Here is a 20080-nt window from a genome sequence, read left to right as displayed (position 1 = left end):
TGAGAGAACACCCATTTTTCTCACTCCTTCCAAGAAGATTTAAGTCACAACTTTGGTTTCTAAGAGACGGTAAAATACGTAGAGAATGAATGGAAGAGAAGAGGGATGAGCAGAGCTTGGGCAGAAGTCTTTGAGAGATTCTCGAATGTTGTGAGGTGTTGTGCATAGAGAACTAAATTGCAAGTAATCTAGCACAAGCATCCACATAATCCATCCCCATGAGAGAAAAGGGGCATACGACACAATGCTTAAGTTTTTTAATTCAAAATTTGTGAAAGTCTGTTGAAAATTATACGCATGCTATCTTTACTCGTGCTTAAAATAATCCACTTGCTTAGTTGGTGTGCTTTGAATTTATGAGTGGTCCAAAGGGGAACATGCATGATAACAAATGAGGCCTAGCAAGTAATGAAGGACTTGGTGGTGATAAACAAAGAGAAGAGTAGTTGAGGCAAGGCGAATTGAGAGGTGGTGTGAAGAAACTAAATAGGAGAGGCTGAGAAGATAGTAGTCGAGTGGAAGAGGAAAAGCACAAGGAGGGGTGTAGGGAAGGCAAGGATAGCTTAGGGAGGTGGGAGAGGAGAGGCCGATAGAAGGAAAGAACCATGGAAGGAAAGGAGGAGGAAGATCACATACTAGGACATGTTGTGTCTCTGATGTTGGAAGGAGAGGAGGAAGGCACATAACGAACACAAATTGTATTTTGACTTTTTGGGCCGAGGGAATGTCCCCAAGTCCAATTTTTTCAGGAGAAAAGATTCAATGGTCGGAGGGGACATAGTCGGAATGGCCATGAGTCCTTGAGCATTCACCGGGAATGTCCATCAGTCGTTGAGCATTCCAGAAGTATTTGAGCATTCACCGGCCTTGATGTGTGAGTAATTCACGTAGCTTAGGACCCAACCTCTCTTTCATCTTCATCACTAGCACGAATACCAGCCGGTACACCACCGCCATCCCTAGTAGAATCGCCAGATCCACCCATTTCGTGTAGCTCATCGCCACCTGCAGCGTCTCCCTCAGGATCGCCTCCCCACTTATCTGCTCCCCTCCCACCACGCTGCTTTGGAACTTCAGTCCCTTGAACTCGTTCTTGTAGAATCCCTGCACCACAGTTCCAACCAGTTGTCTCAGTTCACATTGAGTAGAACATGAATCCTCACGTATCAATGCGTTAAACAGAAATCCTAAGCTATGGATGAGCAACCCAACTTCGAATCCCTGCCCCACAGCTCCAACCAGTTGTCTCCGTTTACATTGAGTAGCACATGAATCCTCACGTATCGATGCGTTAAACAGGAATCTTAAGCTATGGATGAGCAACCCAACTTCGATTTGCGCATATTAGACTCCAAAATCTTACAGTCAACCAGCGACTGAACAAAATTGAACCAACGTCCACGGAGTGATGAGGATCCCACGAACCTGATTTGCATACGTGTGAAAAGCCATGAATGAAAGTGGGTATCTCCAAAAGGGTTTCGGAGTATCATGAGGTAGACGGAAGAATCCATTATCGAGAATGAATATGCCCTGTAAGCACATTTCAAACGAGCTTATGGGCCGCGATGTCATCACTTATGTTCGTTAGTCTGGGATATCAAGAGCATTTCTTTAGACTTGTGCATCAATTCTGACGTAATACGACTTCTAGATTCCCACCTCACCTGAATACCGGCTCCTGTAATTATACCGAAGAGAAAATCTGGAACTACACTCGCAACCGTCATCATGAGACTCTCCACCACAAGCATGCAAGCGTACAGTGTGAGTACAAAGTAGATGAAAGGTTCCACTCCATGGTGGAGACCAACCAAGAAGTAGGCTATGGCTCCAGGCAGCGCCGATATCAGCAGCAAGTAAGGACTGGATGAAACAGCGTTCGCCACAACGAAGGATGCGACACCGTAATGACCATTTAATCTCTCTCTTTCGAAAACCTGAGATGGGAGACAGCTTAAGCACGGCTGCGCCTCTTGTGTCCTTCTAGTTTTAGTCTTGCTCACAATAGGATTCAACACGAGCAGTTCAAGGAGCTAATTACCCTCATGTCTTCTACGAACGCAGGGAAACCGCCGATGGTCATGAAAGTCAGGAACGATGCCACAAACATGAGCATTGCAGCTCGTGCCTGTTAAATATTGCAGACAGTAATTACGATAAGAATCTGATCGTGCCTGTTAAATATTGCAGACAGTAATTACGATAAGAATCTGAAAGCTAAGATCTGGCGGATTTTCAGTATCGTGGAGATAGATGTAGGGGTGTATTAGATAGATAGAATACAGCCCTACATCTATCCTTAAGCTGATTTCATTGTCGCCTATGGAAAAGGAAACCTTCGAGGTGCTAATTTACCGACCTGGATGGATCTGAAGGTGTTCCCGACTTGGTAGTAAAGAGTTCCAACGGAAAGGCACAAAGCAACGTATATAACAAGTCGTAGCCAGTAGTATCCGGGGTCTCTGTACATATTCTTGAACGATCTTCTAGTGAGAACTTCGACTTGGGTAAGCAAGCTCGCACGCTTACCGGTAGTATTTCCCAATGGCGCCCCTTCCTGCACATAGCTTAAAATTTGTATTGGTCCATCCGTGTTATTCTCGCAGGAGAACTAGAAGCCTTCATAAATGGACGTTAATAATCGGACAACCTCCTACCATCCTGGATAGCTTGTTCACATGACTTGCAACCTCCAGAGCTGCTTCCGAATCGCTGTAAGCTTTGACCAGAATGTCTATCACTTGCTCAGTTTTGAGCTTCACTCCTGGAGCGCCTTCTTCGATGTCCTGACGGTGGAATGTTCATGACGACATCATCACAAAGTCTTTTCATCCTTAGGTTGATCGTAGATTAATCCAAGTAACTGAGGCCATTTTGCAGAAAGATTGCTAAATTAGATTAATTTGCAGCAATCGACTTACTCGCTCGAAGTCTTTGTTGATTGTACGAAGGTAATGATCAGATGGGTTTCGAAGAGGAGGGCAAGGGAAACCATTTAGAGAAAAGAACTGTCCACGTAAAACGCGTCAGAAGACTCAGAACTGACAAAATGCAAGCCCTAACTCTATATCAAATGGCAACTCGGAGTTGATCCATCGTCGTTGTAAAGTAGATGAGCGGATTCGATGATCCGTACATTGAGATTGAAACACGATTATTACCTCTCCCGCTTTTGATGCGGCACCGAAGTAAATCGTTCGGCCGTTGGAAAGCAGGTAGAGGGTAGTGAAGAGCTCAAAAATATCGCTGCTGGGTTGATGAATGGAGGCTATTACTGTCCTTCCATCTTGGGCTAGATGCTTCAGTCGATTGATGACATGGAAAGCGGCAACGCTGCAGAGTACAGCGAAATTGAGCTGCATCTCGAATAAAAAACGACTGCGTGAACGACAAGATTTACGAAGATGAGCCGATCTTCTTTTAACCTGTCAAGGCCGCTTGTCGGTTCGTCGAGGAACAGCAGGCGAGGCAGCGTGAGTATCTCAATGGCAATGCTTACGCGTCGTTTCTCTCCCCCGCTCAGCCCCTTTGCACGCCACCCACCAATTCGAGTGTTGATAGCTCCCTGTAAGCCCATGTCTTGAATCGCGCTCTCAGCCCTCTCCCTCTTCTCCTGCGTAGACATGCTGCTGGGAAGCTGCAATTGCGCCGAGTAGAAAACCGCTTCTCCCACCGTCAGCGTCGCCATGAGAACATCGTCTTGGGTCACGTACGCCTACCTCAGAATCGCCAACTAAGGATGAATGATCTTGCAGAAAACGTTCGAAGAATTGATTGCAAACGTCCTATTTGGATATAGGCTACGGGATGGAGTTACTCACAGAACTGCCGTAAGACAACGGTTTTCTTCTCCCGTTGAGGAAAATCTCTCCCGTCTGCCTGGCGTTAGGAGCCAGGCGTCCTGCAGGGTGGCAAACAAGGCTCAGCATCAGCGTTTCGTAACGAGAAATTACCCATAACGGAATCTGCGTTATCCGCGCACACTAATGGAATAACTTCTTGACGACACTAGTTGAAGGGATGAGATTATAGCGATTATACCGGCAAGAGCGTCTAGAAGTGTGGACTTCCCGGAGCCGGAAGGCCCCATGATGGCCATAACCACTCCAGGCTCAGCGTATCCCGTGAGGTTCTGAAGAAGGAACCTGGTGCGACCGTAAGGATTGGAGGCGGTAATCCAGAGCTCTTTCCAGCTGAGGGTGCAGCCGACAGGGTACTGGGGGAGTACGTAGGGCGATGGCTCGATGAGATGGCGGCATGGATCTGCAGGGGATTGAGCTATGGCGAAGGTGGCGGGAGGGCTCTGGAGGGCTGAGGAGGCCATGGAAGGTCGAGATGGCCGTAAATGGACGAAAATTTTAGATGATCAGACGGAAGTTTTAGAGAGGGCGACGGACGTAGACGGGAAGAGGACGACGAAGATGGACGGGAATTTTTGCCTGGACTCTCTACAATTTTATAGATAGTATTTTCTCAATATATAAATTTTCAAATTATAAAAAACAGAATATATATTTAAAAATTAGAAACACGTGCATGATGTTTGTACAAACTAATGCTATGCACCACATTGTGTCTTGGAGCAACATCATTGATCATCATGGAACTAAAAGATCGCACGTCCATGTCACAATTGTGGCATGCACGTGTCACGTGTAGATTTCGTACAATGAAAACCTCAGTTTCAAATTTACCTATGTACCTGTCACACGTAGATGTCGTACAATGAAACTTCAAACTTTCAAATTGTCACATGGAGATGTAGAATGAAACTTCAAACTTTCAAATTTACCTGAGGATAGTGAGGAGTTGAGATTAATTTTCATGTTTTTAAAAACTTGTAAGAACTTTCCATGTTTTAGTTCTAAAATTTCTCTATGAATGTTGGTCGAGGTTTTATTTTGCTATATGGTATTGCGCCATCACACGTGATAATTTCTATGCATTTATTACATCGCATGCTTGCATCAAAAGTTTCTAGGTGCACTAAAATCTACAACTCTCCCAAATATGTAAGTGGTCAAACCTAGAGCTAGCCCCAATGTTACTAGCTAGCTCTTTGAGAAACTCCACAGATATATTTCTCGTAGATATATAGCAAAGGTTTTTATGTATTAGATATGTTTCTAGTAGATATATAGCAAAGTTTTTTATGTATTGGCATATACTTTATTGAAGTATAGCCAAATAATATGTTTGAGCTTTCCCTTACATGTACCACCAATACCAAATAAATTTCCAAAATTTCCCTTTCATGTACCACCAATCATGAGGGATGTTTTGAACTCACCTCCTCCTCATAGTTTCTTTCATTTGAAGTTGACCTCGTCCTTCTCTCACTCTCAATGTATCTCCTCAAAGATGGTCGGTGATAGGCCTGAGTTTCTTTCATTTGAAGTTGACCTCGTCCTTCTCTTGCTCTCAATGTATCTCCTCAAAGATGGTCGGCAATAGGCCTAAGTTTCTTTCATTTGAAGTTCACCTCGTCCTTCTCTTGCTCTCAATGTATCTCCTCAAAGATGGTCGGTGATAGGGCCTTGCAATTGGGACAAAGGTGTAATCAATACATGTAGTTACGTGTGGTAGATGCTAGGCCTTGGAAAGAGTTCCTAAAGTCCAAAGTATTGTACTCCCATAGCACCTACCATTATCAAATATCATTTTCACATTTTCTAGTGCTTCAAATATTAATGAGCAAAATCCTTCTCTTTGACTTGGCCTCGCAAGAATGGGAGCTGCAGGAGTGGACCAAGCACGCATCAGAAGCAGGCAACTCTGGCTAGCTCAAGGTGACTACCCATCAAAATCATTCTTCCAGGCCCTCAAAAAGCATAAACAAAGGGATCTGATTGACAAAGTGGAGCACGCTCAAGGCAATATGCAGACTGAATTCTGCCACATAGCAGTGGTGTTCCAGAGAGAGCTCAGTGCTATTGTGGGTGACGACGAAACCCAAAACGACGAGTGGTGGAGTGCAATTAATTTGGCTCTTGCAGGAGTGGAGAGTAGGGTTTCGGAGTACTCGTAAAGCTACCTTGACAGGCTTTTTGATCGTGAAGAGCTAGAGGACATCGTGAATGCGTTGGCAGATGATAAATCCTTGGGACCTGACGGGTTGACTGTCGAATTCTTCAAGCAGTTTTGAGATATCTTAGGCTCGAATCTCACAGAGATGGCGAATGCGGCGGTTGATCAAGGTACTCTGTCAGAGGACGTCAATGCTGGACTCCTTAGGGGATTGGAGACCAATAACAATGCTGAACACTTCGTACAAAGTGATAGCTAAGGCAATGGCCCTTAGGATCAGAGATCTGTGCGGGAAAGTTGTAGATGAGGAGCAAAATGGATTCGTAAAAGGGAGAGACATCTACGACAACATTCTCAATGTGGCCTTCGCTTTGGACCACGCAGCAGGGTCAGGGCAAAAATTACTAGTGTTTGGCCTAGACATGGATAAAGCCCATGACAGAGTTCGGTGGGACAACATTCTAGCGGTGGCAGACAGGTTGGGGTTTGGTTAGGGCTACCTGCAAAACGTCCACTGCCTATTTGGGAACGCCTCCGCAGTCCTCTACATTAACGGGGGAGTGGTGGGGAACTTCAAGCTAAGGAAATCCATTCGCCAAGGGTGCCCACTAGCCCCTCTACTGTACGCGATCACGAGGTACCCTTAATGTCTCTCATCAAATCCAAAGTGGCCCACAGTTCTGAGCTTTCCTATGGGCCGAACACCAGGGAAAGAGGACAATGCACTTTATACCATGGGAGCAACTAAAGGCACCCAAACTAAAGGGGGGGGTAGCCCTTCCGGATGTCAAAATCAGAAACATGTCTTTGGTGGGCAAGCTACTAGCATGATTGTTCTCGAGGCCAACTCCCTGGTCAAGCATGGCGAAGGAAATGCTCAAGGAGGCGAAAGGAAAGGGAGCAAGGCAATGGCGAGGGCTCTCATGGTACGACAATTTGCTCTCGGAGTTTCTAGTTGCGATCTCAGGCTCCAACATGGAAGGCCTGCATCGACCACCTCGAATGGAAGGGCAGAGAGGGCCTCAGAGGTGATGGTAGTTTGGGTGAGTCGATATGGTGGAGTAAGGCATTCGGAAGAGCAGGCGATGCCTTTGCCTGGCACAACATCAGGAGGGCACACAACCTATTCAAAAAAGGCTTGGCCACATGGCCAAATGTGTGGGATCCCATGAAGGCAGATTGGAAACCACTCGAGGCTCTGAGAACATAATTCCACATGACGGACGGGGAAGTGGACCTCACTAGGGCAGTCCTTGAGAGAATCGCAAGAGATTGGCCTAGCAACCCGATCCTAGCTAGAGACCGGATCGCCTCCCAATGGCAAATGGGGAAAACCCCCCTTAACAAAATTTCGGCAAATTTTATTTACAGGCACCTCCTCCACCGTAGCACCCTGGTTGAATAAAGTTTGGGGGCTGCAGGCATGGTGGAGATGTAGGCTCATAGAGATCTGGAAAGGGTGTCAGATGGGGAAAGCTAGATTTCTAATGTGGAAGATCCTTAATCACTGGCTCCCTGTCAAAGCCAAGATAGCAAAAAGAGTTCCACTGGATCTGGTTTGTGGGCTGTGTGGTAGAGCGATGGAGGATGTAAGACATCTATTCTGGAAATGTCAGATTGCCAAGGAACTATGGCACTCAATTTAGTTTGCCATTCGTGACGCGGGCCTAATGGCTAGGTTCCACCCTAGGTCACCAGTGGCACATCCCGATCCTAGGGGACTCCTCTAAAATGTCATCCACATTAGCTGCCAGCTGGTCGCATATGAGGACGGTCATATTGCTGGTGATATGGGAGGTCTGAAACGAAAATATATTCAGGCACAAAGTACAGATAGGCTTCAGAAATGTAGCCTTGACTGTGGTTACCAAGACATTCCTCAGGGATTTTGCCTAAATTTTGGATAGCACAGATCCGGTAGTGAGCCATGCACTCACCTCGATTGAAGTCGCATTGAAGATAGGGTAGTCTTCATTGTTGTCTCAGTGCAGGCCCTAGCATTAAACTATTTGGGCCAATTTCTGTATTGGTTTCTTCTTTTATGAGGATTGACCATCCTCCTTTATTTAAAAAAAAAAAAGAAGAGCAAAATCCTTTGGAATAGGCTAGCAAAGGGAGATGCATCTGAGAGCATAGGCAAATCAAAAGAACAATAATGAGCAAATCAACAAAAAGGCACAATCATGGGAGTTGATCCAATAACTTTGAACTTTCTTGCTTTGTTTGGACTTTCTTCTATAATGGTCACCTCTAGTCAATATTGACTTACTAAATTGTGAATTCGGATGAATTTTGCAATAGTACATAGGTCATATCCACACAAATATTGCCTAATAAACCATAAAGTTCAAGAAAGTTCTAAAATGCCAACCTCCTCTCTCCAAGTTCTGTTTGATAGTTATCCCATGGAGTTTTTAATCATTGCTTACTAATACAATAATTCAATAGTATTGTATTCAAAAAGATGGTGACACTGTAAATGATAGACCCATGTTCGCTAACCATTGTTACATTATGTGAAGGTCTACCTTAGTTGTCAACATGTCAAAGTCACAAAAGGAACAAATCTAGAGGCTCTCCTATAGCATGCATGTTTGTGTGATTAAAGTTTAAAATTTGAGTTTAAGGTTCAAGCATTTATTATATCAAAGAAATCGATATTGATGAAATCTTCACCTCTCTTCTTCAATTTTTGGAGGAGAGCAGTGATACCATTATTATAGAAATCTTTATATTACCCAAAAATACAGTCTTGGCCTATCACATGCTTCTCTACAAATGAAACATTAGATGGTAAGACATACGAGATAGATATGTAAGAAGAAAAATGCTATAAAGATGGATATGTAGGAAAAACGTAGGTATGTAGAGAAAAATAGATCCTGACCTCCCAAGATTTGGGTACTTGTATGGCAGTACAAGGGTAATTGGACACAATTGATTGAGTGGAATATCATCAATGTAATGCTGTGACTAAGTTTTGGCATATTTCAGATATCTTTAAAAATGAATTGGCCAGTATTGAGGGTGCTTCTAGGGAAGTGGACCCAGATTGGGAAAGGCATCTGAATGAGGTTCTAGGTGAAATTCAATATAGAGTATCTCCAAGTCAAAAGGTAGGGCTAGAGAAAGTACGTTCTCGGAGAAAGAACTTTGGGAAGTGCTAGATGCTCTGGAGGATGACAAAGCCCTAGGGTTAGAGACGGTTTGATAACAAAAATTTATGTTGCCTTTTGGAATATAACTAAAAAATATTTTGTGGAAATGGCTAACAAAGAAATGACTCTAGGGGTTAGGTGTCAAAGATGTTATGCTAGCCTGATTGAATTGTTACATACTAAAAGAGTGAATAGGTTGAGGGTGAGAGATTAGAGACTGATGGCAAAGCTCTAGGGCCAAATGGTTTACTATAAAATCTTATGTTGCCTTTTGGAATGTAATTAAAAAAGTTTTTGTGTAAATGGCTAACAAGGAAATTAATTTAGGCCAACTATCGATGTTATCTGGGTCTGGCTAAACTACTTCCTAAAAGACAAAATAGATAGGATGACAGTTTGGAGACCAATCTCTATGTGGAATACTTTGTACAAAATTATAGCAAAGACACTTGCATGTGGGATCGGAGATATCTACATGAAGCTGGTGGCTATAGAGAACAGAATGATTTCATTAAGGTGAAAAATATATATGAGGACATTTTAAATATCTCCTTTATTTTGGATTTGCTATTGTGTCAAGTCAATGGTGTGTTCTATTGGGTTTTGATTTTCACAAGGCATATGACAATGTGAGGTGGGACTTCATGCTTGCAGTGTTGGCTAAATTGGGGATTTGCAGAATGGTTGGTGAGTTGTTTAGTAATGCTTTGGTTAATATCCAATGCTTGAATGGGGGGGACAGTGGGTAGGTTTAGCTTCATCAGTCAGTTCTTCAAGGGTGCCCTCTGGCCCCTTTATCATTTTCCCTTGTAATGTTTCTCTAATTCATATGATCAAGAAGGGGGTGGCTACAGGATCATGGGGTGATTCTACCGTCTAAGGGTCAATTCTTCCTACAATTATTTGTGGATAATATGGTGGCCATTACATTGGAATCTCAAGAAAGAGTGCAAAATCTTTGCTCAATGTTGCAAGATTTATGTGTCTTAGGTTAAGTGTGCAGTTGGCCTAGAATGTGTGGCATCAAATCTGTTTGGGGAGCTTGACCACAATTCTGTCTATGAAGTGGGTTGATAGAGGCACTATGATCTGATATCTTGGTCTCGGGGGGGTGCACTACTAAGAAAACTGATGTAGCACGTGCGTTTAAAGGGTATTAAAAAAACCCCTCAACTAAATTTTTTTCCACAATAATAACACCCCACTTTCCTTATGTACTAAGTGAATTTTTTCTAAAATTGAATCAAGAAACCCCTACTGTTATTGTAATTTTGTTAAATTGTTTCAAAAAGATAGATTAAAATATCCCTCCTTTTGAATGCACGTGGTACACTAATTTTTTTAAAAGTGAACCCGTCGAGATCTTGGTGCATCATTGAGAGTGGGAATCACTTTGAGGCATTGCTTTGAGTGGTTTAACAAAAAGATTTGGCAGAAGGTCAAAGTTTGGCATGGGGTAGTGTTTCCTTGTGTGGCCACCGCGGTGAGCTGGGCAGCCCTTAGGCTTGGCCTTGAGTGGAGAGAGAGCGAGAGAGAGAGCGAGAGAGAGAGAGAGAGAAAGAGAGAGAGAGAGAGAGAGAGAGAGAGAGAGAGAGAGGAGGAGGAGGAGGAGGAGGAGGCGGAGGAGGAGGTGAGAGGGGAAAGAGAGAGGTGAAGGGGTGGTGGTGGAGGGTGAGGAGGTATTTGGAGGATGGGGATGGAGTGTGGAAGTGTTGGTGTTGAGGGGGGGGGGGGGGGGAGATGGAAGTGGAAGTGGAAGTGGAGGGGGCGAGGGTGGTGGGAGAGGGAAAGGGAGGTGGGAGGAATTTGGAGGGGGAAGGTGGAGGGTGGTCGGGGGCGGGGGCGGGGGGTTGGAGGGGAAAAGGTGGGGTGGAATGAGTTGGTGGGGGTGAGAGAGATGGTAGGATGGAGAGAGGTGGTGGTGTAGAGGGAGGTAAAGAGATGACAGAGTGGAGGGAGATGGGGGTGTAGAGTGGATGAAGGGAGATGGAGGGAGGTAGAGAGATAGTGTAAGAGGGGGGTGGAGGGAGATGGGGGTGTAGAGAGATGGTGGGAGAAAGGGGTATGGTGGAGTGGAGGCAGATAGGGGGATTACCTTGAGTGGTGGAGGTGGAGGTGGAGGTGGGGGGGGGGAGTTCTGACGGAAAAATGATGATGGATGGGGGTTGGATGGAAAAAGGGGTGGTGGTCGCAGAGATGGTGAGTGGGAGGTGGAGGGGATGGATGATAGGAGTGATGGTGGAGGACGGAAAAAATGGTGGTGGAGGGGGAAGATTGAAAGAAAAAGTGGTGGTGGTGGAGATGGTGGATGGTATGTGGAGGATAAAAAATGGAGGCAGACAGAAAATATGGAGGCTTGACAAAATTTGGAGATGGAGAGATGAAAGTGTCTTGGAAAAGTGAGGAGAAATAATGGGGGGGGGGGGGTTGTTGTTGCTTTTATAGGATGTGGGGGGTTTAAGGGTTAATTTTGTGTGATTAGTGTACTAATGTGCTTATGTAAGTCCTTTTGCCTTGAGGTGTGGCTTGAATGGTTTTTCAAAGGGGGTTCTTCTTCACACATGCAAATACGTGCTCTGCTTTTGCTTCAGGTGGTAGCCTTCCTGGCAATGGCACCAAAATGTTCAAGGGTGTTGGTCACCTATGTCGTGTCATTGCTCGTTGTAGCATAGGTGTTCATAAATGTAGCATAGTCCTTGGGTAGTATGTTGGTGAGAGGTAGGGGATGAAGCATGGAAAGCGGATCTCATACGCATGTGGGTGAGAAAAAGGATTTGATCACAATGATGGATGGGGGCTCTCGCCTCCATGAGAATTCAAGGGTTTAGAAGGAGGCTATAGGGTTCTAAAAGGGGATTGGGTTAAGAGAGCTATCTAGGAGTTCTAGGGTTCAAAAAGGGGATTGGGTTGAGAGAGTTATCTAGGGTTGCAAGGTTTAGGGGGAGTCCAAGATTAAGTGGAGAGCTAGTCTCCTCCACAATTTCGAGGGGTAAGGGTTGAGGATGACACATAAGAGAGGAGGAGGAGGGAGGAGGAGGGACAAGGAGAGGGGAGGAGAGGGAGGGAGGAGGAGGAGGAGGATGGAGGAAGAGGAGAGGAAGGAGGAAGGATGAGGAGAAGAAGGGGAGGATGAGAGATTGCAAGGTTAGAGCATGCTATCACATCAAGGGAGCATGGACCCAAGGAGAAAAAGCACATGAACAGTAAAGTGAACTGAACATTGAACCCCAAAGAGTGGGAGCTTCATTCCATTGAGAGATATTTATACATGTGACTCCCTTCACTTACGATGGTAACTTTTAGGGTCCCTTCACTTGTGAAAATACCTTTTGTGTACCTTTGTAAAGGTACCTCAAAAAGTGAGGCCATTACTCTTCTCTCTCTAGTTTTAGTCTTTCTATCTCTAGATCCTGACTTTGCAAATATGACCAAATCTTTTCTAGAGGGCATTTTGGCTATCCTTATCCTACTAGATTCCTTAAACCATCTTTCAAGCTCATGATATTACAAGCAAAGCTTTTGTTGCTACTCCACACACACACTGCTACTCCACAAACACACTGACCTCATCTTTGTTGCTCTAGACTATATATCTAGCCCTTGTTGCCACAGAATGAACAAATGTTATAGTAGGAAAAGCGATTGATGGCCTCGATCTAACCCAGCGGGTGCAAGAGAGGGAACAGTGGAGGTCCTCCTAAAGGAGAGAAGAGCAAAGTATCTCTCTATCTCCGCATTGCTCATGGAAGCGACAAAGTCATTAGGTCTCCTGACAAAGGCATGGGCTCCTAGAAAAGGAGTCCTTGTGGGGTGGACCCTAAGGAGTTGGCCCCTGAGTAGTCGACTGAGTGGGATCAAAGTCCTTTGGAGATTAGTGTCGATGCTCTCTCCTCCTACAGGGAGTCCCATGATCACTGGGAATCTGCTCTCTAGATCTGTGACGTGATGACATGGCTAATTTAATGGGACAAACACAAACACAAACACAAACAAAAAACTGAATAGGAATTAGAAAAACCAATAAATACTTACATGCAGAAGAAATACTTTAGAGAGGAATGGCGAAAAACTAGAATGAAAGGAACTAGGAATGGAAAGAGAGGACAGGTGGAAGGAGTGAAAAGGTGGAAAAGAGGAAAGATGGAAACGTGGAAAGAGGGCGGAAAAATGGAAAAGCAAAAAAGTGAAAAAGGAAAAATACAAAAAGGCAGATAGACAGAAACGCAGAAAGACGAAAATATGGGAAATGTAGAAATGCGAAAATGTGGAAAGACAAAAAATGCGAAAAGACAAAAATACAAAAATAAGAAGAGAGGAATAAGAGGAAGAGAGGAGAGAAATAGAGTATATATAGAAAAGCCAAATGTATAGTTAGCCCCTAAAGTTATATACCCAGGTAGTATACATCTAAGTGTTACTCTTCTACATTTCAAAAAGAGGCCACCATTGTATCTATGGATGGATAAATGCAAAGAAATTTTACTACTTAAAACTCAAGTTCTATTGAAAAGGATTTATACAAAAAAAAAGAGTAACCGAAGCTGTAAGAGATCAAGTTTGAGATCTCTGCAGAGCTTTATATTTACATAGGTCTTCCAGGATAGTGGCTCAACACACAGCACAGTGGGAGTCTGCAGCAACATACTTCGCAAACTATGGGTTCTTATATGTGGAAAAGAGGAAATGCGAAAGATGGAAACGTGAAAAGATGGAAATAAGAAGAGAGGAATAAAAGGAAGAGAAAAGAGAAAGAGAGCCAAAGGAGAGGAAGAGAGACAAAAGAGAGGAAAAGAGGAGAGGAAGAGAGCCGAAAGAGAGAAGAAGAAGAGAGGAGAAAAAAAGAAAAGGAAGAAGGAAGAAAGAAGGAAAAAAGAGAAATAAGAGAATAAGAAGGGAATAAGTAGAAGAAGAAGGGAGAAAGAAAGAAAATGAAGAAAGAAGAAAGAAGGAGAAAAGAGTAGGAGAAGAGAATAAGAAGTGGAGAGTGAGAAAGAAAGAAAGAGAGAGAGATAAAGAGAGGAGGGAGAGAGAGTCAAGAGAGAGGAAAATAGGATAAGAAGAGAGCCAAAAGAAGAGAAATAAGAAGAGGGAACTAAGAGGAGATAAGAAGAGGGAAATAAGAGGAAAAGAGGAGAGGAAGAGAGTTGAAAGAAGAGGGAAAGAGAAGAAAAGAAGAAGAGAAGGAGGAAAAAGAGGAAGAAAAGGAAGGAAGAAAGAAAGAGGAGAAGAGTAAGAAGGAGAAGAGGAATAAGAAGAGAGGAAGAAAGAAAAGGAAGAAGGAAGAAAGAAGGAGAAGATAATAAAAAGAAAAGAAGAGGAACAAGAAAGGAGAGATAAGAAAAGAAAGAAGAGAAATAAGAATAGAGGAATAAGAAGAGAGAAGGAAAGAATGAGCGAAAGAGAGAGAGAATGAGAGAAGAGGAATAAGAGGAGGTGGAGAAGTGGAATAAGAAGGAAAGAAAGAAGAGAAATAAAGGAAGAAGAAGTAATGAGAGAAGAGAGGAGAGGAGGAAAGGAGAGAAGGGAAAGAAAGAAGGACCAAAAGACAGAAAGAATGAGAGAAAGAGAGCCAAAAGAAGAGGAGGGAAAGAAAGAAGGAGAAGAGAGAGGAAAAAGAGGAGGGAAAGAGAGGAAAAGAGTGGAGAGAAAGAGAGAAAGGAGAAAAGTGAAAAAAGAAGAAGAGAGGGAAAGAGAAGAAAAGAAGAAGAGAAGGAGAAGAAAGAAGAAGGAAAGGAAGAAAGACAGAGGAGAAGAGGAATAAGAAGGAGAAGAGAAATGAGAAGATACGAAAGAGAAATATGAAGCAAAGAGTAACAAAGAAAGAAAGGAATAAGGAGATGAGAAAGTGAAGAGGAGAAGAGTAATAAGAAGGAGATGAATAAGAAGAGGGGAAGAAGAAAGAGTAGGAAGAGAGTAGAGAAAGAGAGGAGGGAGAGAGAGTCAAGAGAGATGAAAAGAGGAGGAGAAGGGAATAAGAAGAGAGGAATAAGTATGAAGAAAAGGAAAAAGAAGAGGATAAGAAGAGGGAGAATAGAAAAGAGGGAAAGAAGAGGGAGAAAGAAAGAAAAGGAAGAAGGAAGAAAGAAGGAGAAGAGAATAAAAAGAAGAGAAGAGGAGAGGAATAAGAAGGGAGAAAGAAGAAAAGAAAGAAGAGAAATAAGAATAGAGGAATAAGAGGAATAAGAAGGGAAAGAATAAGAGAAAGAGAGAAAACTCAAACTCCATACATACATAGAAAGAATATATAGAGATTATTAGGTTAACAAAATCTCCTAGCTTATAAATAAATAGTAAAAGTGTTTATAAGTAATTGTGTAAGTAATGCTAGCTACTGGACTAGTGTGTCTAACATACCTACATCTGTCAATAGAGCATGATGTTGCGGATGATCATGGTGTAGATAGATGCTTACTTGGGAGAGAGAAGAATGTGGGAAAAGGTGATTTGCCATCCCATGCCTATTTTGACAGGTAGATTCCCACGTTTATGATCATCCAATTATGTCGAGAGGGGGAAAGACAATTGGATGATTTCTCTCTCTTCAGGTCTAGCAAGCTTGCATGAAGTACTCTAAGTTAGTCTGCCAAATAGGCACATTGATTTTTGGACGTATAATTGCAAACGAATCCAGATATTGCTATGTGTCCTAAAAGCTAAATGAGATTGTAGAAACCAGAACATGAAAATCTATGTGAATGCATGTATTACTTATATAAAATTTTGTATGTTTCTCTTACAGCCTTGATTGCAAGAATGGCTCTAGAGAAACATGGAAGAAACCCAACAAAGGCTTAGGATTATGTTACTATGTTGCCTAGTAAGAAATGGAAATGCAACTTTTTTCATAAGGAGTACTCAGGCTCTGAAATAAGAATGCAAAAGCACTTCTTGGGTGATGCCAACAAACGAATTGGAAAATGCAAGGGTCCAGGAGTGGAGAGAGTTATAGCTACTCTAGGCAAACAAATGCCTAAAAGTACGGATAGCTAGGTGGATGATATAGTTGCATGCCACCAAACCTAGCCTCGTGAATCCATGTCTGATGATATACTCACATCTCAAGCTTGAAACTAGTCAATCTGTAGATGTAGATGGTTCTTCGCAATACGTGCCACCTCAAAGTAGTGGTGTGGCCTTGATGACATAGACGACAAGTTGCTCTATGATGTATATGGAGAGTGGACAAGGCAGCGATGTGGCTCATTCACATTCGTGTGCTTGTCTACAACAAAGGTCATTGGAAGTGTCATTCAATTAATAACATATAGAGAAAGTGCAATAATAAAATTTTGAGGCTATTTGCCACACCAAGTATCCCTTAAGCATGGTTCAAAATCTACAATGGAAAAGAGCCATGGCCTCTATAATATCAATGTATCTATCTCATCATATACACAAATCGATAGACAATTTTATGGAAATAGGGAGATCGTACCAATGTAATTTATCATGACATGGTAGTGTTTATTCTTGAGATATCATGTGCATGATTATACAAAATTAATTAGAGCCAAAGAGTACGTCACTATGATAGTGACCTCTTCAAGTCCCATAAATATTTTGCTCTTGACGCATCGTCTCACTAAAAACATTAATGAGGCTATGAAGCACAATGAGAAAGTGTGAGCATGAATTGCACTCCCTAGATCAAGTTCTTTTCGTGAAGAGTTGGCAATAATGTCTTCTTGATTAATAAGAGTAATTACAAATTTGTACATTTCGTCACAAGAAATCGCTTGAAGACAAAAAGAGCAGAGAAATTGGTATATGTTAATGCAAATGGTAGAGTGTTGGACGATGTTAAGGGAGACGGTAACAATGGAGATCTAGCCAAGTGGGTAAACTGTGATCTCCTAGGCCCATTAGGAAACATGAGAGCTCATTTTGGGGCCTTGAGAGAAACTACTATATTTCTCTCTCTTTTTTTGGCTTAAAAAATGGAGCTAAAAGTCTGGGGAAAAAAAGTGTACAACAGAACGCGATTTGAGAGGTGCTATTGCGAGGGTTTTGGCTCGCTCTGGATGCATTGGTGAGGTCAACAATACCAAATTCTGCATCCTATTAGACATACTAAAGTAGCTTAGATATCCTCATTAAATGGACATTCGAGGTCTTTCTTTTTTTTCTCCATTTTTTTATTTTCCCCAACATTACGTTGGCCGTCGTCTTATTGGCGAAGGGCTATTTTCCATCTGGGCTAAAAGGCCAAAGAATGAGCTCTGATTTTTCTTGATGCATTGCATGATCCTCCCTGTGTTGGACAAGTGCAAGCCTATGCTGAAGCAAGATCTACCAATGATGAGGATGAAGATACTTTGTGATGTATAGAGTTGCACAAGCGTGAAAAAGTATTGACACTATTGACCGTGGTTGTATATGACTCATTAAAAATTGTGCCATTTCAATATTGCTGATTGATGTCATGCCACTTGAAAGTTATGTAAAGCATTTAGATGGTATTACAAATGTATTGCTTTCATGTTACAACTTGGAAAGCATTAAAATGGCTTGCAACCTGTAAGTTCTTATGTGACGCTAGCTACTGCATTCATGTGAGTGAAATATCGACATCTGTTAATAGTGTTAGAGCTATATATAGCTTGCCCTAACTCAGCCTAGTCTCAACTATATATATGCCTATGATCTATGAATAGAATCACTTCCTTGGGAGCAACTCTTGTGTTCGTCTCTCTCCTCTTTTTCTTCCTCTCAACATGGTATTAGAGCCTGGCTACGCTCTAGCATGACTATGAGGAGAAAGTGACATGTTTTTCATCAATCTAACAACACGACCATTCACACAATGTTTTTTCTGATCGTTTCAAAGCATATGTGCCGGTTATTTTGACTAGTTGGATCACTATATTTCGATTTCAAGTAAGAAAGTTATGGTTATTTCTTTTTGCTGCTTGTTGTCAATAAAGTGGTAGAAGAATGTTTGGACAGGAAGATCAACCTCCATAACCAGAGAGGGCTTGATCTAGGACATGACGATGGAAACGGTTCATACTTTCATAGAATCAATAATATTTTAGGCAAAAGCAAAAGCAATGAAAAAATATACTTAATGATAAGAAGCTTCCTGATATGGTGTCACCCTCCCCTCGCTTTCAGTCTCCACCACTCAATATTTGTATTCCCTTGGATTTAACACATTGGCATATCATGCTTTTACATTCCCACATGGAGAAATAAGATGCTCAATCACATAAAGCAAACTTCTTTAGCTATAGGAGTCCATAAAATTTTAGATGAAGAGGAGACCCAACACCCACTAGTCATATCTATAAAAACCAAGAGCGCAGGATCGTTGTTGTAAGTGTAGTCAATCTTTAGGGATCAAGATCTTATCTAATCGATGCCAAGTAGAGTCTCAATCTTGTCGTTAAGAGTAAGGCAACCCAATCTACATGCTTTTGCAGTGATAATTATATATGTTTAATAGACCAGAAAGTTGATTGAGAAAATCACTTGGACAAAAGGTTATCTACCATATGAAAGAAATTTTTTATTTCTATTAGGTCATCAATGAAAATAAGAGTTTAGCGCTTCAGCACTTGTGGTTTCATGCTACTTTTGCAAAAATTAAAGCCAATGATGCTTCACGTATATTAAGCTAGTTCTTATTGAGTGCATCCTTTACTGTCAGCTTCTTATTTAGTTCATCGCTTGCTGAGTCTTTGTGTAAGTGCTTTGCTACTCAAAATTCATAGAACGCCCTTCAACCAAAGAGCTCTGTCAATATCTATACTTGGGTGACTCATAAAACTTGATTATTTTTCAGCAATTGTTATGACATACATCTATGTGTTAGAGCTTTTCCTTGCCTGTTGGTATAGAGATAAACCAATTTTCTTTAATGTTGTACATGATTGGGAACCATGAAATCATCATAGTTCAATATAATGCTTTGTTCTTGATATTCCACTTGAAAGGTTATGTTATTTGTATTCCACTACATTCATATGCTTTGTGTTTTATTCACAATGATAATACATGTATTATTATGTCTTGCTAACAAGTTTAGCTGCAGCTTCAAGTTTCCATGAATCTCGGTTAAAGAGACTTGCCAAATATTATATATAAAGCTTTACTTTTAACATGAGCTGATTGATTCAAAGGAGCTTTCAAAATATTTTGTATTGTTTTGAAAGCTAGATTTTCTTCAATTATCTTATCATTTACTTTTAATTTCCTAAATGTTTTATGTTATTGAAGGTAAGAGTTACTTTCGATTATCTTATGATTTTAAAAGCAGGTTCTCTTTCATCTTTTGTTAATCAAGCATACCTATAGGCCATCCATTGTATTTGATCTGGAGTAGGGTAAAGATCATGTAGGTGTGCTTGATATGCAAAAGAAAATGTCGATCTAATGTCTCTTTCTCTCTTATAAGTTAACATCTTGCTTGACTTGCTCGTCATGTATTCAACACTAGCTTCACTTTCATAAGCTGGTCCATCCTATTGAAGAAAAGGACTTGCCAAATATTTTACGTTGTTAACATGCTAGCATGTTTTCTTTCAATGTTTCCTTTCTATTTACCTTTGATATCATTACTTTGGATGCATTACTTCACATATGCAAAGGTGCTTCTCACATGTTTTCTTGTCATTTTCAAGGTACTCGTTTATTTCCAAGGTGAGCTCATATGTTCTCTTTCATCATACTCAATTGTGTCTCCGAATACATGCAGGTTTGCACAAGTGCCTAGATACAATCCAATGGACTAAATGCACATTTGGGATGAGTACACCTACTTTGTTTTGATACTCATCTATATTTATGAGAGCATGCAAGGTCTTGCTAGACCAGTGGTTTGTTCCTTCTTTGTCGATTAACTTATTGATGACTTATGGTATGTATTTACTCATTGGTTCACCTTATATCTT

General features: G+C 41.9%; 1 protein-coding gene across 1 annotated transcript; it reads right to left on the bottom strand.

The window, feature by feature from the left end:
* Window positions 1-300: 300 nt before the first annotated feature.
* LOC147886455 (ABC transporter G family member 1-like) lies at window positions 301-4419 on the bottom strand. The gene is made up of 11 exons (XM_087395120.1): window positions 4045-4419; window positions 3825-3904; window positions 3429-3718; window positions 3165-3336; window positions 2925-3011; window positions 2661-2789; window positions 2363-2560; window positions 2045-2131; window positions 1668-1940; window positions 1426-1533; window positions 301-1104 (listed from the first exon to the last, which is right to left on the bottom strand). Exons 1-11 carry the CDS (start codon window positions 4325-4327, stop codon window positions 859-861), a joined length of 1953 nt encoding a protein of 650 aa, XP_087251246.1. The 5' UTR covers window positions 4328-4419; the 3' UTR covers window positions 301-858.
* Between the last annotated feature and the right edge of the window lie 15661 nt (window positions 4420-20080).

Source organism: Dipteris shenzhenensis, chromosome 24 (assembly GCF_047967505.1).
Source record: "Dipteris shenzhenensis isolate YYH24624 ecotype China chromosome 24, Dip_SZ_1.0, whole genome shotgun sequence".
Classification (NCBI taxonomy): domain Eukaryota; kingdom Viridiplantae; phylum Streptophyta; class Polypodiopsida; order Gleicheniales; family Dipteridaceae; genus Dipteris; species Dipteris shenzhenensis.
The sequence above is the reverse complement of the archived record's forward strand: the minus strand, read 5'-3'. Positions and strand labels throughout refer to the sequence as shown.